Source organism: Talpa occidentalis, unplaced genomic scaffold (genome assembly GCF_014898055.3).
Source record: "Talpa occidentalis isolate TD23 unplaced genomic scaffold, MPIMG_talOcc4v2.1 talOcc4.6, whole genome shotgun sequence".
In the NCBI taxonomy this organism is placed as follows: domain Eukaryota; kingdom Metazoa; phylum Chordata; class Mammalia; order Eulipotyphla; family Talpidae; genus Talpa; species Talpa occidentalis.
The window spans coordinates 49,878,359-49,895,029 of NW_023604972.1; the positions used below are offsets into that span (position 1 = coordinate 49,878,359).

Sequence of the window (16,671 nt, forward strand, 5' to 3'; positions counted from 1 at the left end):
AAAGGTTCACATAAACATTCCCAATTGGTGCCACTGTAGGTCACATTGATGCAAACTTATTTTTTTAATATACTCAACCTCCACCAACACTCTGCAAGGTCTTAGCAAGATGTGACTGAAATATGAAGCAGATGGAAAATGCCACAGTCATATCCAAAGGGTCCTTACAAGGTGAGATCTGCTCTGGTATCCACCATGGCTAGAGTCCCACTCAAGTCTAGGCAGGCTAAGAAGTCTGTACCTGATCACAGGAGCACAGCTGTTCTGTGCAAAGACAGGCAGAGATTGAGGCAGCACAGAGGCAAAGCTGAGAGAGAGAAAGGGCTGTAGTGAGTGTTGATTATATCTCCCCCACCTCTGCTCACCATTGATCAGGCCTGGCAGCTCAGGGAAGGAAGGTGTCCTTCACTCCTTTGGGTGATATGTAGGAGTAGAGATTCCCTTTTATCCGCTGCAATCAGTACAGGCAGCAATGGTGGTAAGAAATGGGGAATGACACCAGTAGGGTTTCTGCATCCAAATAAGACTTGCTGGCTTTCTTGCTGGCTCTGCCTAAGGCAAAAGGGACAGGAGAGGCCTGGTGTGAGGGGCTGCTGTGAGCCCAAACCTCAAATCAAGTATGAATCATATGGGTCATTAGGAAGTATCACAGATCCTTGAGAGAACATTCTATAAACAGCATCAAAGTATGTGGTCAAGAACACCAATGAACTCATAATCATTTATTGTAAATCACTCATAGTTTACACATTATTAATGGCAAAATAACACGGTTAAACACCTGCTGGATGAAGAACTTCATTATGACAATTTCCTATTGGCATCACTTCTTTTGCAAAAAAAAAATGTTAATTTTAAATCCTACATCTTTCCTGAAAATACCTATTTTTGAAGTGCTCCAATGCCAACACTATAAGCCTTTCTTTTGCTCTAACATCTAACACAAAGGGCACGCTGTCCCATTAATTCCACATGCTCTTTACAAGGCAACTTAACACATTAAAATTTTTTAAATCCAGAAGCTACATAATGATCACTTTATATTTTGCTGCAAAATCAATGAAGGCTGCATGCAGGTGAAACATTAGTAGACACTGAGTTCTAGATAACTGTCGGTTATTAAGATCTGATGGTCTGGCATGGAAAATTAATATGCTTATTTAGCAGAAGTAGCTAAAGTACATGCATCAGTGGCTGGGATCAATTAGAATATAAATTGGGTGTCTAAACATTTAAATGAGAGCTTCATTTGAGCATAATTTGATGTCTGGCATGTCTGTTATATACCTGTAAAATGACAACAGCAAAGAGAACAAAATCAAACACAGGCATTGATTTGTAGGGTGGGCTGGGCATATAGCTCAGGACACAAACCAGCTGCGCAGTGAACAGATAGATCTCTTTTGAAGCAAAGACAGTGGAGCATTAACAAGCTGTAAACAGGGCAAAAAAATAAGAGAGCCATTTCCTGTATTCTCATTTTTTTAAAGTTCTCAATCAACTTATTCAAAAAACAACAATAAAAACATACACACAATAATTACAAAACAGAAACAGTCTTTAGTTACTACTTGGATTCCTCTTTTGTCTTGTACCCTGCCTCTCTGCTCCTCCAGATACTGTGTTTAAAAATGATGCTGAATTAATTGGTAGAAAAAACAAATGCTCTCCTGAATCATACTGAAAGAACATTAAATTCCTTCATCCTGTCAGGGTTAACATCATGTATAAGCACATGATAATGTATGTGTGACATATTGCAGCTACAGCGATTAAATCACATGTCCACGCTCTAATGTTAAATCATAGTTACATTGACTTTAAAAATTTTTCATTGAGAGTTGTATTTTGACATTGAGACAAACAAAAAATTCCCAAACCACAGAGATTCCATTCCCTCCCCACCCTTGACCCCTCCCACAGTCCAATGAACAGGAGAACTATAGTAACAAAAGCTTTGAACCGAGGTGTCAGCGGCTGACTCGTTGGTTGGCGGTTCCAGGTTCAAGCGCTGCCATCTCCAGTCCTGGCTTTCCGGGCCTCGATCATTGACTTGGTTGCCCGTTTGCGGTCAGTGGCCAGCCCCAGCCAGCACATGAAGTCAATGAACCAGGTGGTTGGGTTGAAATTTAAGCCAAATTCACTCGCAGAGTAGTCAAAGGGAAAGGTGTGATGGTAATTGTGGAAGCCTTCACCTGGAAGACAAAGAGCTTGAAATCATCCAGTCACCATCTCTCTGCACAATTTTTAAACCATTTATCGAGAGTCTACCATGTACAAGACACTATGATATAAGATGGGGGACAGAATATGTGGTTCCTGCCCTCAAGAAGCATTTGCTTCGCTGACCAGACAAAGTAAATGTGAACAGAAAAATAGCAATGAAGTTGTCAGCATCAAGTCCCAAGATTAATTTTCCTGTATGATTTGTAGACAGGGTTTCATAACTTCAACAAGTTGGGAAAAAGGAATAAATTCTTCCTTCCTCTACCATTTGTCCTATTCAGACCCTGACCTAACTGCATAATACCCACCTTCATAGGGAAGGGGCAATCTACTTTACTGGGTCCACCGACTGAAATGCTAATCTCACCCAAGGAGCAATAGTATTTACTGGGCATCTCTTGGCCAGTCAACTTCATACACAGATTTAACTGCCGTAAAGAAAGTAGTAATGCAGGGAAGAGTGGGGAGTACACGGAAGGTTAATTTTCTTAAGCTGAATGCTTGCTTCTCTCTCTCTCTCTCTCTTTTTTTTTTTTAAGATTCATCCATTTATACAAGCACTGGGTACAGTCAGAAGTGTGGGAGGGTGAGAGAATTCACCAGAGCCAGAGCGGGGAGCAGAGCAGGCAGAAGGACCGAAGTACACTGCTGAGGGGAGCAGCGGGTGGCAGGAGAGGTCTGCGCGCCATCTGGGACTCTCGCCCAGCGGCCAGGGATCGAACCGGCGCTGCAGAGGTTGCGGGCAGCTTCGCAACCCAGCGCTCAACCGCTGTACCACCGGGGAGGCCCTGAATGCTTACTTCTCTTAAGCTGAATGCTAAATGGCTGATAATAAATCATTTTGATGTCTATTTATAAAAGTAAAAGAACAATAATCTCTGTGGACAGGAGTGACCAAAGAAATACACTTGGATAGTTTGGGATAGATGAGAATTGTTCAGATGGGATAGTAAAATAAAGTTGGATCTTTAAGTATCCAAAATCTACTTATATATTTCCCTCCCCAGTATATAACTTTTGCTTCCTTACCTTTTTAAAAAAGTTGTTTTCATGAGAGGTCTCAGGGTTTCTTTCATTTTATTTTTTGAGACAGCTTTATTGAAATAAAACCCACTTATCCTACACTTTACCTATTTCAAGTATATACTTTCATGGCTTTCAGTATACAGACCTTCCCCAGCTCAATGGAATTAAGTCCTGATAAACCCATCGTAATTGAAAATATCTTAGGTCAAAATGCTGCAATACACCTAACCTGCAGATAACCTAACATAGCTTAGCTTAGGGCTCAGCCTGCTTTAAAAGTTTCAGAACACATGAAGCTCTGACTGGGAGCCACAGCTCAATGCCGCTGTCCAGCATCTCAAGAGAGTATTGTGATATATAGCTAGCCCAGAAAAAGATGGAAATTCAAAATTCAAAGTATGGTTTCTATTAAATAAATATTGCATTTGCACCATTGTAAAGTCAAAAAATGTTTGAGCCATCGTAAGTTGGGGACCATTTGTATTCACATAGTTGTACATCATTACCAAGATATACTTTATAACATTTTCATTACTAGAAGAAGAAACCCCACATCCTTTTGCTTTAACTCCCCACAATTCCCCATCCTTCCCTGCATTACTGCTTTCTTTATGGTGGTTATTTCTATGTATGAACTTGACTGGCCAAGGGATGCCCAGATCAAATATTACTTCTGTGTGTGTCTTGGGGTGAGATTAGCATTTCAGCCAGAGGACCCAGTAGATTGCCCCTCCCCAAGGAAGGTGGGCATTATGCAGTTAGGGAAGGGTCGGAATAGGACAAATGGTGGAATAAGGAAGAATTTATTCCTTTTTCCTGATTCACTGATTGAACTGGGGCATTATCTATCCTCTTTGGCCCCCAGACTGGTATTTACACTATTTTTGTTTCTGCTGGTTTTCAGGCTTTCATACTTAACTTAATCACCCCATCAGCTTGCCTGTGTCTCCAGCTCACAGACTGCAGGATATGTAATCTCTAAGTCTTCAGTCACACAATCAAATTCCTCATAATAAATCAGTATCTAAATCTATATCCATATCTATACAAAAACAATAGGATAGATATGTATCTTTATATCAATACATACATACAGACAGACAGACAGATAGACAGATAGATAGATAGATAGAAAAAGATAAATATCTATATCTTTATACTGCTTCTGTTTCTTTGGAGAACACTGACAATATAGAACCTCTATAACCTATTTTGAACATTTCATACAAATGATCTCTTATCATAAGTACTGTGTTGTTGGCTTCTTTAATTTAGCACAGTGCTGTCAAAGTTGTGGCAGGTATCGTACATTCATTTCTTTTTATTGCCAAATTGTATTCCATTGTTTGGATATACCACATTATATTTATTCATTCATGGGACATTTGGATTGTATCCACTTTTCAGCTCTTATGAATAATGTTACTATGAACATTCACTTACAAGTTTTTGTGTGGACATACATTTTCAGTTCACTTGGGTATAAATCTAGGAGTAGAGTTGCTGAATCATATAGTAGCCATTTTTACTTCTTACGGAGCTACTGGTCATCATGTAGTCCTGCTATTGACCACATTTGAAGGATTCTGCTCTATCAAATCTATTCTGTGGTCTGTAATTTTCCTCTTAATGGAGTTCTTCTCCACTCTGTCCCTCCACCTTATTTTGAATGATTCTCCTGGATCAGAATACAGTGTGGGGAAGTTTCCCCCTATTTTCAGAAACAGGCATGAAGAGCTGCAAAGGCAGCTGGGAGTAACAAGGGCCCTCCAAGAGATATGTAAAGAAACTAAACTGGGAGTCCAATGTTGACTGGGGTAGAATTAAAAAAACAATACGAGTTGCGTATTAACAGTCCATCTTGTCCTCTCCCCTCTCCGATCTGGGAGTCCACACTGGCTGTGATTCCCCTCAATATAGTTCTCTTAGAAGATAGAGGATGAGAGGAAGAGAAAGTAAGAGCAGAATCAGGAAATGCCTTCTCCTGTTTTCCAAGGCTCTTTTTCCCTATGCATCCAGTTATCCCACAGCTAAATCTGCTGTTTACTCTATCTTGTATCGATTTTGTCAGTGTAAGAGCCCTGGCATCTTAATAAATGGATGACCCTCATGAAATGGTAGCAGAACCTCATTGCTGAATTATAGAGACAGTTTCTCCTTAACAGTAGGAACTTCCCACCCTGGTTTTGATTTTTGTGTTCAAGACTCAGCTTACCAAGAAGCCAAAGCTAAGACTATAAAGTTACAGCTAATATTTAGTAATCCCTTACTGTGTGCCAGCCACAGCGCTAAGTGGTTTAATGAGTGTTAACTCCTGTAATTCTCATGCCTCTGAGCTGGCTTCTCTGATTATCCTCACTTTTAAATGAGAACATAAATGCACAGAAGGGACAAGAAACTTGCCCAAGACCATATGGTAGGTAATAAAAACAATATCACTGAAGGCTTGTTTCATGTAAGCCCAGCTGCAAGCACTATGTATTAATTCATCTAATCCTCCAACAACCCTGGGAGATCAAATATTGCTATTATCCCCACTTCATAGAGGAGGACATGAGGTGCAGGGGAGCCAGAAAACGTGCTCAGAGAATAAATGGAGAAACCAGAGCTTTGTCAACCTTATCAGAGTCCAAGACACTTTCTCAATGATTTTGTGCCCAGAGATGCCATCTTGTTTCTTCCCCTTTTTCTGTTTGAAGGCCTTCAAACAACCAAATGATTGGACAGCTGAAGCTAGAGTGATCAGGACAGTCTGAGAGAAAAGTCAACTGCTACTCCTTTAGGAAAATTTCATGCAATAAATAGCAACTAATTACAGATCACCTCCTTTGTGCTGGGCACTGTACCAAGCAATTTACATACAGGATCTTAACCCTTACAACATCCGTGTGAGGTAGGCATTGTCACTCCCATTTCACAGATGAGAAAACCGTATGTCCTGCCCCCCGACAGGTGACTGGATCTAGGAGATGTGATATACATACAAAATGAAATACTACTCAGCAATCAAAAAAGATGAAATCATGCCATTTGCAGCAGCATGGATGGAGCTGGAAGGGATTACGCTAAGTAAAATAAGCCAGGAGGAAAAGATGAATGTTTGATGGTTTCGCTTACATGTAGAATATAGAGAAACCAAAGTGTCAGGAAATAAGGATAAACTTGCAAGCTGACCATAGATGTGAGGCATACAGCAGGGGAGGGGTCCACACAGGGGCGGGAAGAGCACCAGGGACAGTGGTGATGGATCACGGGTGCTAACGTGGTGGGAGAACTATGGAACTACACCTGAGGGGAGAAATCAAATACTGTTCAAAAATTAACAACAATGTAAGAGTACACACACACACACACACACACACACACACACACAACGTATATATTAAACTATACATTAGCGAGATTAAGGGACTTGTCCAAGAGCAGGATTCTAGCATCAAAGCCCACATTCATTCCACTTCAACCCACTATCTCTTTTTACGGATTCTGCAAAATCATTGATAAGTCAAGAAAATTTGAGTTGCCGTTCTCCCCATTGGCTCTCACACCCCCACTCACCAATGGCACCCAGAGTGACCAGGGGGTTCTGCCGAGGGCTGATGTACTTGTCATAGGGTCGGTTTCCATACATATGGGCCGCACTGTTCACCAGCCAGGTGACATTGAGGGAGATGGTGTAGCGGAGGATGGAGGCCAGGAAGTAGGAAATCCACAGACTCTCTCCCCAGATGCACCAGGGCACCAGCGTAGGGACCACAAAGCACATGAGCACCACAGAGATCTTGTAGTACCTAGAAGGCAAGACATGACACTGTAAGGGAGCTCTGGTGGTAGCGATGGGGTTGGTGAGCAAGCCACAGAAGTCAGGAATCCTGCCCATCAGCTCCTTCAATTCATTGAACAAGGACCACTCAGTTGTACATCATGGTTTAGGAGTCACCAATCTGTATTCTAAGAAGGACTAGGCAGATAACACAAATTTGAGGATTAGGACAGGAAGAATGTTACAGGAATGGTCAGTCGAATGTTATAGGAAGCATAATTTCAACATGAAATAGTCACATTGGGCTGGCAAAACTCACTTATCTTAGAGCTATATTTGTTTTACAAACTATCACTACTGATGGTAGGTACAAATAGGTACAAATTTGTACAGTAGGTACAAATCAGCACCTACTGATTTCTTTCCTCAATCAACCTGGTAGTTGGGTTTTCTTGAATAATTCCAAGATCTATTGGATATTTCCTGAATAATTTTCAAGCACATGATTCTGTACTAACAGCTTGATAAAAAAGGTAAATAATCCCCTTCCCAAAATGTTCTCTGTCCCTCAGCATTTATATTCTAAAGCAGCATAAAAAATGAACAATAAGTATAGGAAAAGGCATGGCCATATAAAACTGAATAATTAATAATAAATCATTCATAGTGAAAATTTGACTTCTGGGACTGTGTGTCCAACAAATAGTTACTGAACACCTTACTATAAATTAGGGTGGTGATGCAAAGACAAATTCAACACAGTCCCTGCCTTAGGCTTCTGTCAAGTGCAATCACTGCTCACCCCCATGCAGCAGGGACAGGAGAGAGGCTGTGACAGGAGGAGCCACAGCCACCTCTTCACACGCACTTCCTCCCTGGCTGGCTGTGGGCCGGTCAAGCTCCCAGGAAGCCTCTGTTAGGATGCAGGTGTATGAACTGGGAGGCAGAAGACTGACTTGAGTACAGGCCTGATTCCGCATGTTGAAGGAAGCTTCTACTAATTCTTTCACTCTCTTCTTGTGCAGTTAGAAGGTATCTCCAAAAGCAGGATTCTGGGAAGAGGATTGCATCTATACAAAAGTCCTGAGGCGGTAGTGTTCCTGGCACACACAGGCAAGGCTCGTGTGTGGGCAGTTTATTTTGGGAAGTGGGCTTAGTTAACAGAAATGAATTACTGAGAAAGGCAAAACAGGGAAAGAGGTAAAACCATGCCCGAAGAGCAGCTGCTGTGAGCAACTGCACATATCTTGGATCTTGATGAGAAAGAATTTTTCTCCAAAGGAATGCAAGGAGGGACTTCTTTCTCTTTCTCTTTCTCTTTCTCTTTCTCTTTCTCTTTCTCTTTCTCTTTCTTCTTTCTCCTTCCTTCCTTCCTTCCAAAAATTAACATCAGAAATGATGTCTTTTTTAAAAAAAATATTTATTTATTTATTCATACAAGCACTGGGTACAGTCAGAAGTGTGGGAGGGTGAGAGAATTCACCAGAGCCAGAGCGGGGAGCAGAACAGGCAGACTGATGAAATACACTGCCAAGGGGAGCAGCAGGCGTGGCAGGAGAGGTCTGTCGCGCCATGTGGGACCCTTGCTGGCGGCCGGGGATTGAACCGGCACTGCAGAGGCTGTGGGCAGCTTCGCAGCCCAGCGCTCAACAGCTGCGCCACTAGGGGAGACCCTCTTTCTTTTTTTTTAAGATTTATTTATGCATGCAAGAACCGGGGTACCAGCCAGAGGCGTGGGGTGGTGAGAGGATTCACCAAAGACAGAGTGGGGGGCAGAACAGGAGGATTGACCAAAATACACTGCTGAGGGGAGCAGCGGGCGAGACAGTAGAGTTCTGCTGCACCATGTGGGCAGCTCCCTGGCCGGCGGGCAGGGATAGAACTCGTGCTGCAGAGGCCACATATAGCTTCAGAGTCCTGTGCTCAACCCCCTGTGCCACCAGGGAGGCCCAGGACTATTTTCTTACTGGCTCCAGTGCTCCCTGGTCAAGGGTTGTCACGTGGTATAAAAGCTCCCTTACACTTCCCAAGTGCCTGCCTGGGTGTGTTCCACAGGCATCCCGGATGGAGGCGGTGAAGAAGCTGGTAGAAAGTGAGAAATAAGCAGTGTAGCTGAGCAAGTTACCAGCTACATCATGTGGGTTACATCATGTGGCCACAGCAAATGCTGGAATGAAAAGGGGGTCAGAGGGTATGGGGTGGGGCATGAGCAGAGTCCATTACAGGTATCCATTATAATACTTTAGTGGGAATCAAATACTAATAACTAACATATACCATTGTGTTTCCTGTGTCACAAATATTCTAGGACTTACATAAACTCACTTAATTCTAACAAAAGCTCAAGCAGGAAGGGCCCATTATTGTCCCCATTTTACAGATGAGAAAATTGAGCAACAGAGAGGTTATGACGCTGACCCAATGTCACAAGACAAATGAATAGTAGGACCAAAAGTCTAGACAGAATGAATTCAGAAATCATCATAATATTCTCTGTTGTCAATGAAATCATATATGTGACTGTGCTTTATGGATTGCTGGTTGCACATAAACATTTTTTCCGATAATGATAACTGTTTCTATTGCACAACATAGAACCCATCAGCATCCATTTTCTAGTCACTGGATACAAGAAGCCTGCATTTTGGTGGAAGTGAGGTCAGATGAGTGGGCTGTGGCCAGAGGAAAAAGACCACACACCAGGGGGGCGGAGGTGTTTTAGCCTGAGCTCCCTAGAGTCATGTGCCCAAGGCTTTTGGGGAGTGCTTCGAAGAGTTACCTATAAGAAGTGAGGAAGGCAGGATTGGGCCAAGGGGTAAGCTCATTCACAGTGAGTCTCAGGAGATCCAATGGGGAATTCTGGGCTGCTTGACCCTTTAGACTTGTCCCAATGGAAAGGCATCCTCATATCAGGCAGTCATTGGCCTCAAGGGGTCTCCTGGGAGGGGTGAAGCCTTAGGTAAGGTGGTTTCATGTGGGCAAAGGCAATTCCCAGAAGTGACAGCAGTGGGGAAGGGGTGGCATGGAGCACCAACAGAAGAGGGGATTTTGGTAAAGCACACAGGCTCTGGTCAAGGACCTTAAGAAATGGGGGTGAGCATGTGAATAGGCAGGGGCTCTCAAGGGAAAATGGAAAGAGGCCCTATAAGGGGCAGGATAGGGACAGTGAGCAGGTTTTCTGATCCAACAGACCGGATAAAGGAGGAGTCAGAGTCCTCAGTGGTTTTGCAGGTTTTTATTGGGGCTCAGCGGGTACGTGGCAGGCAGGGGTGCTGGGGGGCCGGGAGGCTGGCAGTCCTCCCAGCCCCCAGCAAATCTTCACTCTATCTGGGCTCTCTGGCGTTCTCTCTGCTTCTCTGCTCTCGGCTTCTCTGCTTCTTTCTCGGCTTCTCCTGGCGTCCCCATGACACCGCCCTTATAAACTCAGTCTCTCAGCCCAGTTGTACCCATTTCAGGTGCCCGCCATCAGGCATGCATTCAGGACCACAGGGTTCCCTCATCTATCCTAATGGCGGGAGGGCAGAAAAGCCTGATGCTTTTTACCTTACCCTACAGGCCCAGAGCCAAAAGTTTGCCACAGCAGCTCCTAGTTGCACCTCAGAGGAAGAAAGGAAGTTGCTGAATTTTCCAACAGAAGCCGTTTTGCAACTTAAGCAGCTTCTTCTCCGTCCTCCCTTCTCTGGGTTATAACCCAGTACCTTTGAAAAGAGCCTCTCCTCATCCTGAGCCATTGTCTTAGCCCTTAGTCTGTTCCTGAAAAGAATAAGGAGAAAGAAAATACAGGTATTGACGGCTCAATCTGTGCTGGCACTGGACGAAGCAAGTCACACGCCTTCTAGCACTCTGATTGTTCAAAGGCACTTGGGACAAACACTCCGGCCTGCCTTGCCTCTAGTTCTAGAAGCTCCAGTCTCCAGAGGCGGTGGGTCCCTGTGGAGGAAAGGCCAGCAGTGTGACTTCCCAAGTGGGAGGAGAAAAGGCCTGGGTTTTAGCACAACCTCCATCGAGCCAAATTTCCTCTATCTCAAAAACAGACGCTCTTTAAAATTTACTGTTCTGGTTTCAACAAAGCTTTAGCAGATCTAATTATAGGATTGTTCTCTGATTGCTCTTCCTGTGGTCTGCTAGGATTCCTCTGGGTGAGTTCAATGGAATGGATGAAAGAGGACAGAATTTGGCAGTGGGGGGTGGGCACAGTGAGTCTGGCTGGGTCTGCCAGTGAGATTGTATGATAACTGGGTAAAAATTCTCCCCAACTATTTCAAATGGACTCAGCAAATCCCTTCCCTGCAGCCCTCTGTGCTCTATCAGCCTCCAGCAGCTGGAATCCATTTAATTGCAGTCACTGCCCTTAATGAGACGCTCCCTGGCTTCTTCGCTAAATAACACTTAAATTTGGCACCCTAACCTAAGGTCCACAGAGCAACTCCATCAAACCCTCCAGCACCTAATTCTTCCTTATTTCAAAGATTTCCTCTCTTCAACTGGTGGTAGGGAGAAAGACTAGAGAGGAACTATTGATATTGCTCGTCTTCTTGTTAATTTTTTTTCATGTTGTAAAGCATCACAGAACTTTTAACTACCCAAATCTGCCACTTCCTAATTCTCGGATCTTTAGCCTCAGGTTTTTCTTCTGCTCATGCTGAGCCTCAGGTTTTTCTTCTGCAAAGTGCAAATTTGTTGACTGTCCTCTACGTGCCAGGCACTTTCCTTGCACTGGAGATATAAAATGGACAGAACAGACTATATATATACCTATAGCGTGTTTTATTTCTCAGCTCTCATTCTTCATTCTTGCTGACTTAGTGGTCAGTCTCACCAGCTAGATCAGTAGACTGACCCCTGATTACACATTAGAATCAATTGGGGGAATATTTAATAATGAATGAATCAGAATTTCTGCTCTGGGCATTGAAATTTGTAAAGTCTCTTCATTGCAAACATTGATGGTAGCTTCCCTCATCCTTCTTTCTTTTTATCTGGAATGTCCTGATTTTTTTTTTTAAAGATTTATTTTATTTATACAAGCACCAGGGTACAGGCCAGAGGCATGGGAGGGTGAGAGGATTCACCAGAGACATAGCAGGGAACAGAACAGGCAGACTGATGAAATACACTGCTGAGGGGAGCAGCGGGCAAGACAGGAGAGGTCTGCTTGCCATGTAGGTTGCTCCAAGGCCGGCAGGGATGGAACCGGCACTGCACAGGCTGTGGACAGCTTCACAGCATGGCGCTCAACCGCCTGTGCCAGCAGGGAGGCCCTGGAATGCCCTGATTTTGTATAGATACCAATTGTCCTCTCTGTAGTCATGTCCTTCAGGGAATGTGGGTCCTACCCAGGACATGGGTCCTGATTGGTTTGAAGCAATTATGGTGATTTGGTGATCTCATTCATTTTGCTAATAATCTAGGAATTGGCCAGTAGTGACCAATAAGATTAAGGAAACAGTGTTGACCAATAAGATTAAGGAAACAGTGTTGGTGAAGATATAGACAAATTAGGGCCTCCCTGGTGGCGCAGCGGTTGAGCGCTGGGTTGGGAAGCTGCCCGCGGCCTCTGCAGCACCGGTTCGATCCCCGGCTGCTCCCCGGCCACCGGAGGAGGGTCCCACATGGCGCACAGACCTCTCCTGCCGCCTGCTGCTCCCCTCAGCAGTGTACTTCAGTCCTTCTGCCTGCTCTGCTCTCAGCTCTGGCTCTGGTGAACTCTCTCACCCTCCCGCGCTTCTGACTGTACCCAGTACATGTATAAACAAACAAACAAAACAAACAAACAAAACAAATAAATAAATAATACATGTCTCTTAAAAAAAAAAGATATAAACAAATTGGAACCCTAATACATTGGTGGGAATGTAAAATGGTGCAACTGTTACAGAAAACAGTCTGGCAGTTTCTCCAAAGGCTAAACAACAAATTACCATATGATCCAACAATCCTTTTTCTGCCCCAGGTGTGTATGTATGCATGTGTGTGTGTGTGTGTGTGTGTGTGTGTGTGTATGGAAAGCAGGGACTTGAACTGATGATTGTATACCAATGTTCATGGAAACACAACCAAAAGGTGGAAACAATCCAAGTATCTGCCAATAGAGGAATGGATAAGCAAAATGCTGGATATACATATAATGGAATATTATTCAGCCATAAAATGAAATGAAATTTTGATATATGCTACAACAAAGGGATCTTGAAAACATAGAACTAGGTTAAATAAACCAAAGGACAAATATTGTCCAATTCTACTTACATGAAATATCCAAAAAAGGTAAAAAATATAGTAACCGAAAGCAGAAAAGAAGTTACAAGGAGCTGAAGGGAAAGAGGAGGGTAAAGAGAAATTATTGTTTAATGGGTGGAGGGCTATTGGTGGGAATGATAAAAAAAAGTTTTGTGTATAGATAGTCATTATGGTCATACAACATTATAAATGTACGCAATACCACATAATTGTACATTTATAAATAGTTGAAATAACAAACATCACGTTGTATACATTTTATCTCAATAAAAAAGAAAAAGAGGGAATATTTTCTTTGACAATAGAAAGAACATTTAAGGAGAGATGACTTCTCTTTTCTCACAGTGACACTAAAACCTTCTACAACTGTCCTGTGGTCTGAGAAACAAAGCTAACCTCTTAGTTTGACAGAGCAGAAGGATGGAAAGCTCCTTGGGTATTTGCTTGAGCTACTCAATTAACCAACCTAGAATGGCTCTATTCTTGATGTCTCACTCTAGGACAAGTCAGTTGAGTCAAGATTGTCTACAGAGTAGTTAAAAACAACTTAGTATATGTGTAGATACAAGGATGTGTTACCTAGATCTCCTCTCAGTATTAGAGTACTTAATCTTTCAGCCACTGCAATATTGCCTCTGTTAGCGGCAGTTGCCTTGCCCGAGGTCATGCCATTTCTTAATGACACATAAAGTGACTGACTAATAATAAGACATCCATTATCTAAGTCAAGTCCCCCTGCCCCAAACCCTAATGACTCTGAGCTTCAGAGCCCCTCTAGGATTGTCTGATGCCTCCATTAAGACCAGCTTCTTCCCTTGTCCTATCCTTTCTCCATCCCTTCTCCCACAGCAATTGACCCCAAGGAATCTCCCAGTTCAACTTCCTATAATGTAGTATCCAACTTAGAGTCAACTTCTGGGGTAACCTGCGCTGTGACTTGGATGTACTGCTGAGCTGGCAGAGTGCAAGAGAAAGTCAGACTCTAGCAGAGAGACTCACAAATGGCAAGCATTCCTAAATATTTGCAAAATAATTAAATGGTCAGTATAGTAGGTCCTCAAGTAATCATTTTATTCAATGTCGATTCACTATAAGGTTGATGAGGGAAAGAAAAAAACAATTCCCATCCTGCTATTTATGGAAAGTTTGCAATTCTCCCTGGGTCTGCGTGGGTTTTATCCCAGATCCCACAGATGTGCACACTGTTTATTGACATGTCTCAGTTACCCCAGCTAGGTGCACGTGGGTGTGAATTGCTCTGTGATGAAAGGGCATCCAGTACACAGTTGGATTCCCCTTGAGCCTAAAGCTGCTGGGATAGGCTTTGGTCACTAGTGACCCTAAACTGGAGTAAGCAGGTTGGAAAGTGAGTGAGTGAGTGAGTGAATGAATGAATGAATGAATGAATACAAATTACTGTCGAATAGTAGACGTGTCTTGGGTCTTTATAGAGAAGTTTGCTGATGGTTTTGTGGCTAGGTGTAAGGCATAGGAATTTAGATCTTGTTTATATCTATTAGCCTGCAGTAAAATTGGTTTCAATATATACCGTTTCACTTAAAGTTACAGTTTCCAAGAACCTATAGATGAAATCAAATAAGAACTTACTCTAATTTAGTTCAAAAATTCTAAGTTCTTATCTTCTTGAGAAAATAAAAAACACTACAGTGACTGCAGTAAAGCACAGAATATGAGAGATAAAATGCCAAGGATTCAAAAAAAAAAAAAAAACCTAACTCAAACCATATAATAAATGTGCAGTCTGCTTTGGAATTCTTCATTAGATGCTTATATCTTGGATTGGTGCTAATGCAGGCTTGTAGCTATATCATCAACAACCTAATTAAGACATTCGTGTTCATCAGGAACCAACCCCCAGCTTCCAACAAGTTTTACTGTGAGACTTCCTACTTGAGTTTAAATGAATGATTTCTGAGCGTGAGCTTCTAGATATTTAGGATTAACAGCTAACAGGTTTGGGCTTGGTTTGCAACAAGTTTCATCTGTCTTTCTGAACACTCAGACCAGGGGATAATAAAAGATGCTAAAATCATCAAGGGAGGGGAAAAAAAGAGGCTAGAGGCTAGAGACTAGAGAAGGGGTGATATGACTTCAACAATGACCCACAGAAGAGTCCCTTTGCTCCACAGATTTAAAACCAAAGACACACGTTTAAGTCAAAACCACAAACTCCAAAGCAGCCAAGTTCATGTCACAGATAATTCTAAAGCAACTTTCTACAGCTTTAAGGTGACCGCTTGTAAGAACATGTCCATAATAGATGTTGTAAACCTTTCACTGCCACCACCTAGCAATTTCTCATCACACCAGTACCACAACTGGGAAGATGTTTTTCAGCATTAACTCAAGTCCATTTCACACAATAAAATGCCTCCACATATCTCAGTGCCCCAGGGCATGTTAGCTTTGGCCATACACATAAACACAGATATGCACACTGACCTTTCCACTTCTTTAATGCTATGAAAAATATGCTCATTCCTGTGGGTTCCTATGAGCTGGCCACTCTTGGGCAACTGTGACCTAATTGCTATCTACAAATCATAGCAGAACATTCTTTGACTTCTACGGAGTATATAGCTTGAATCGTGAGGCAGGCCCTGGGATGCCGAGGCTGCTGTTGACCTGATTACGTGACTGTTTCCATGGTGGTCTTGGGATAACTCTGCCTGTGATAACATCATACTTTTATGATGCAAATATCTCTTGACGCATGATCATGATGTCCCCTTCCCTGTCCCTTGAAAAACTCTGTCCCCGTTCCTATCCTATCCTCCAGACCCTATTCCTCATACCATTGTTGCATGACAGTGTTTACTAGCCTGTATGCTGTCAATAAATGGCAAGAACTTCTGCTCAAGTAGCAGTCTTGCCTTGCAGATCTGCTCCACGACTGCTGTGTCCCTCATTGCATTCCCGCTGCAAAGCGGCAACCAACTTCCTATTGCAACACATTCCAATAAACTGGATCCCATAATCTAGAGAACTTAAACTATTAAAAATAGTCTCAAGACCCAGAATGTGTTCAATGGAGAAGAAAGGATTTGAGATTTTATCTTAAAAAAATCTTGGGTGTGATAAGATCTCAAATTTCTCTTTTTTCTTTAGATGAAAAATAAAGCATTCTATCTGCAAGCATTTCCTGTTGGTTGACTAACCCTAAGCACAGAGGTCCAGAGCTGGAACTTGAGAGTGAAATCTACTAGAGCATGAAGGACGGAGAAATGATCCCCCGACTTTCAAGGAAGGCCAGCCTGAGGAAATGATCCCCCTGCTTCCAAGGAAGGCCAGCCTGAGGAAATGCGTAGAGCAGCAAACACCACCATGGGCAAGAGAAATTCCAGCCTCACGAGTCTATGGTAATGATGAGTGATGAGCTGTCACTAGCATCTTGA

The 16,671-nt window shown here is 42.8% G+C and overlaps 1 protein-coding gene across 1 annotated transcript in view; it reads right to left on the minus strand.

Annotated features, from left to right (window-relative positions):
- Window positions 1-687: 687 nt before the first annotated feature.
- SCD5 (stearoyl-CoA desaturase 5) overlaps window positions 688-16,671 on the minus strand; it is a 156,827-nt gene continuing 140,843 nt past the window's right edge. The window contains exons 4-5 of the mRNA XM_037530577.2: window positions 6,811-7,043; window positions 688-2,195 (exon numbers count right to left, since the gene is read on the minus strand). Of these exons, the coding sequence (XP_037386474.1) occupies window positions 2,005-2,195; window positions 6,811-7,043 (424 nt within the window). The 3' untranslated portion in view covers window positions 688-2,004. The remainder of the gene's footprint in view (window positions 2,196-6,810; window positions 7,044-16,671) is intronic.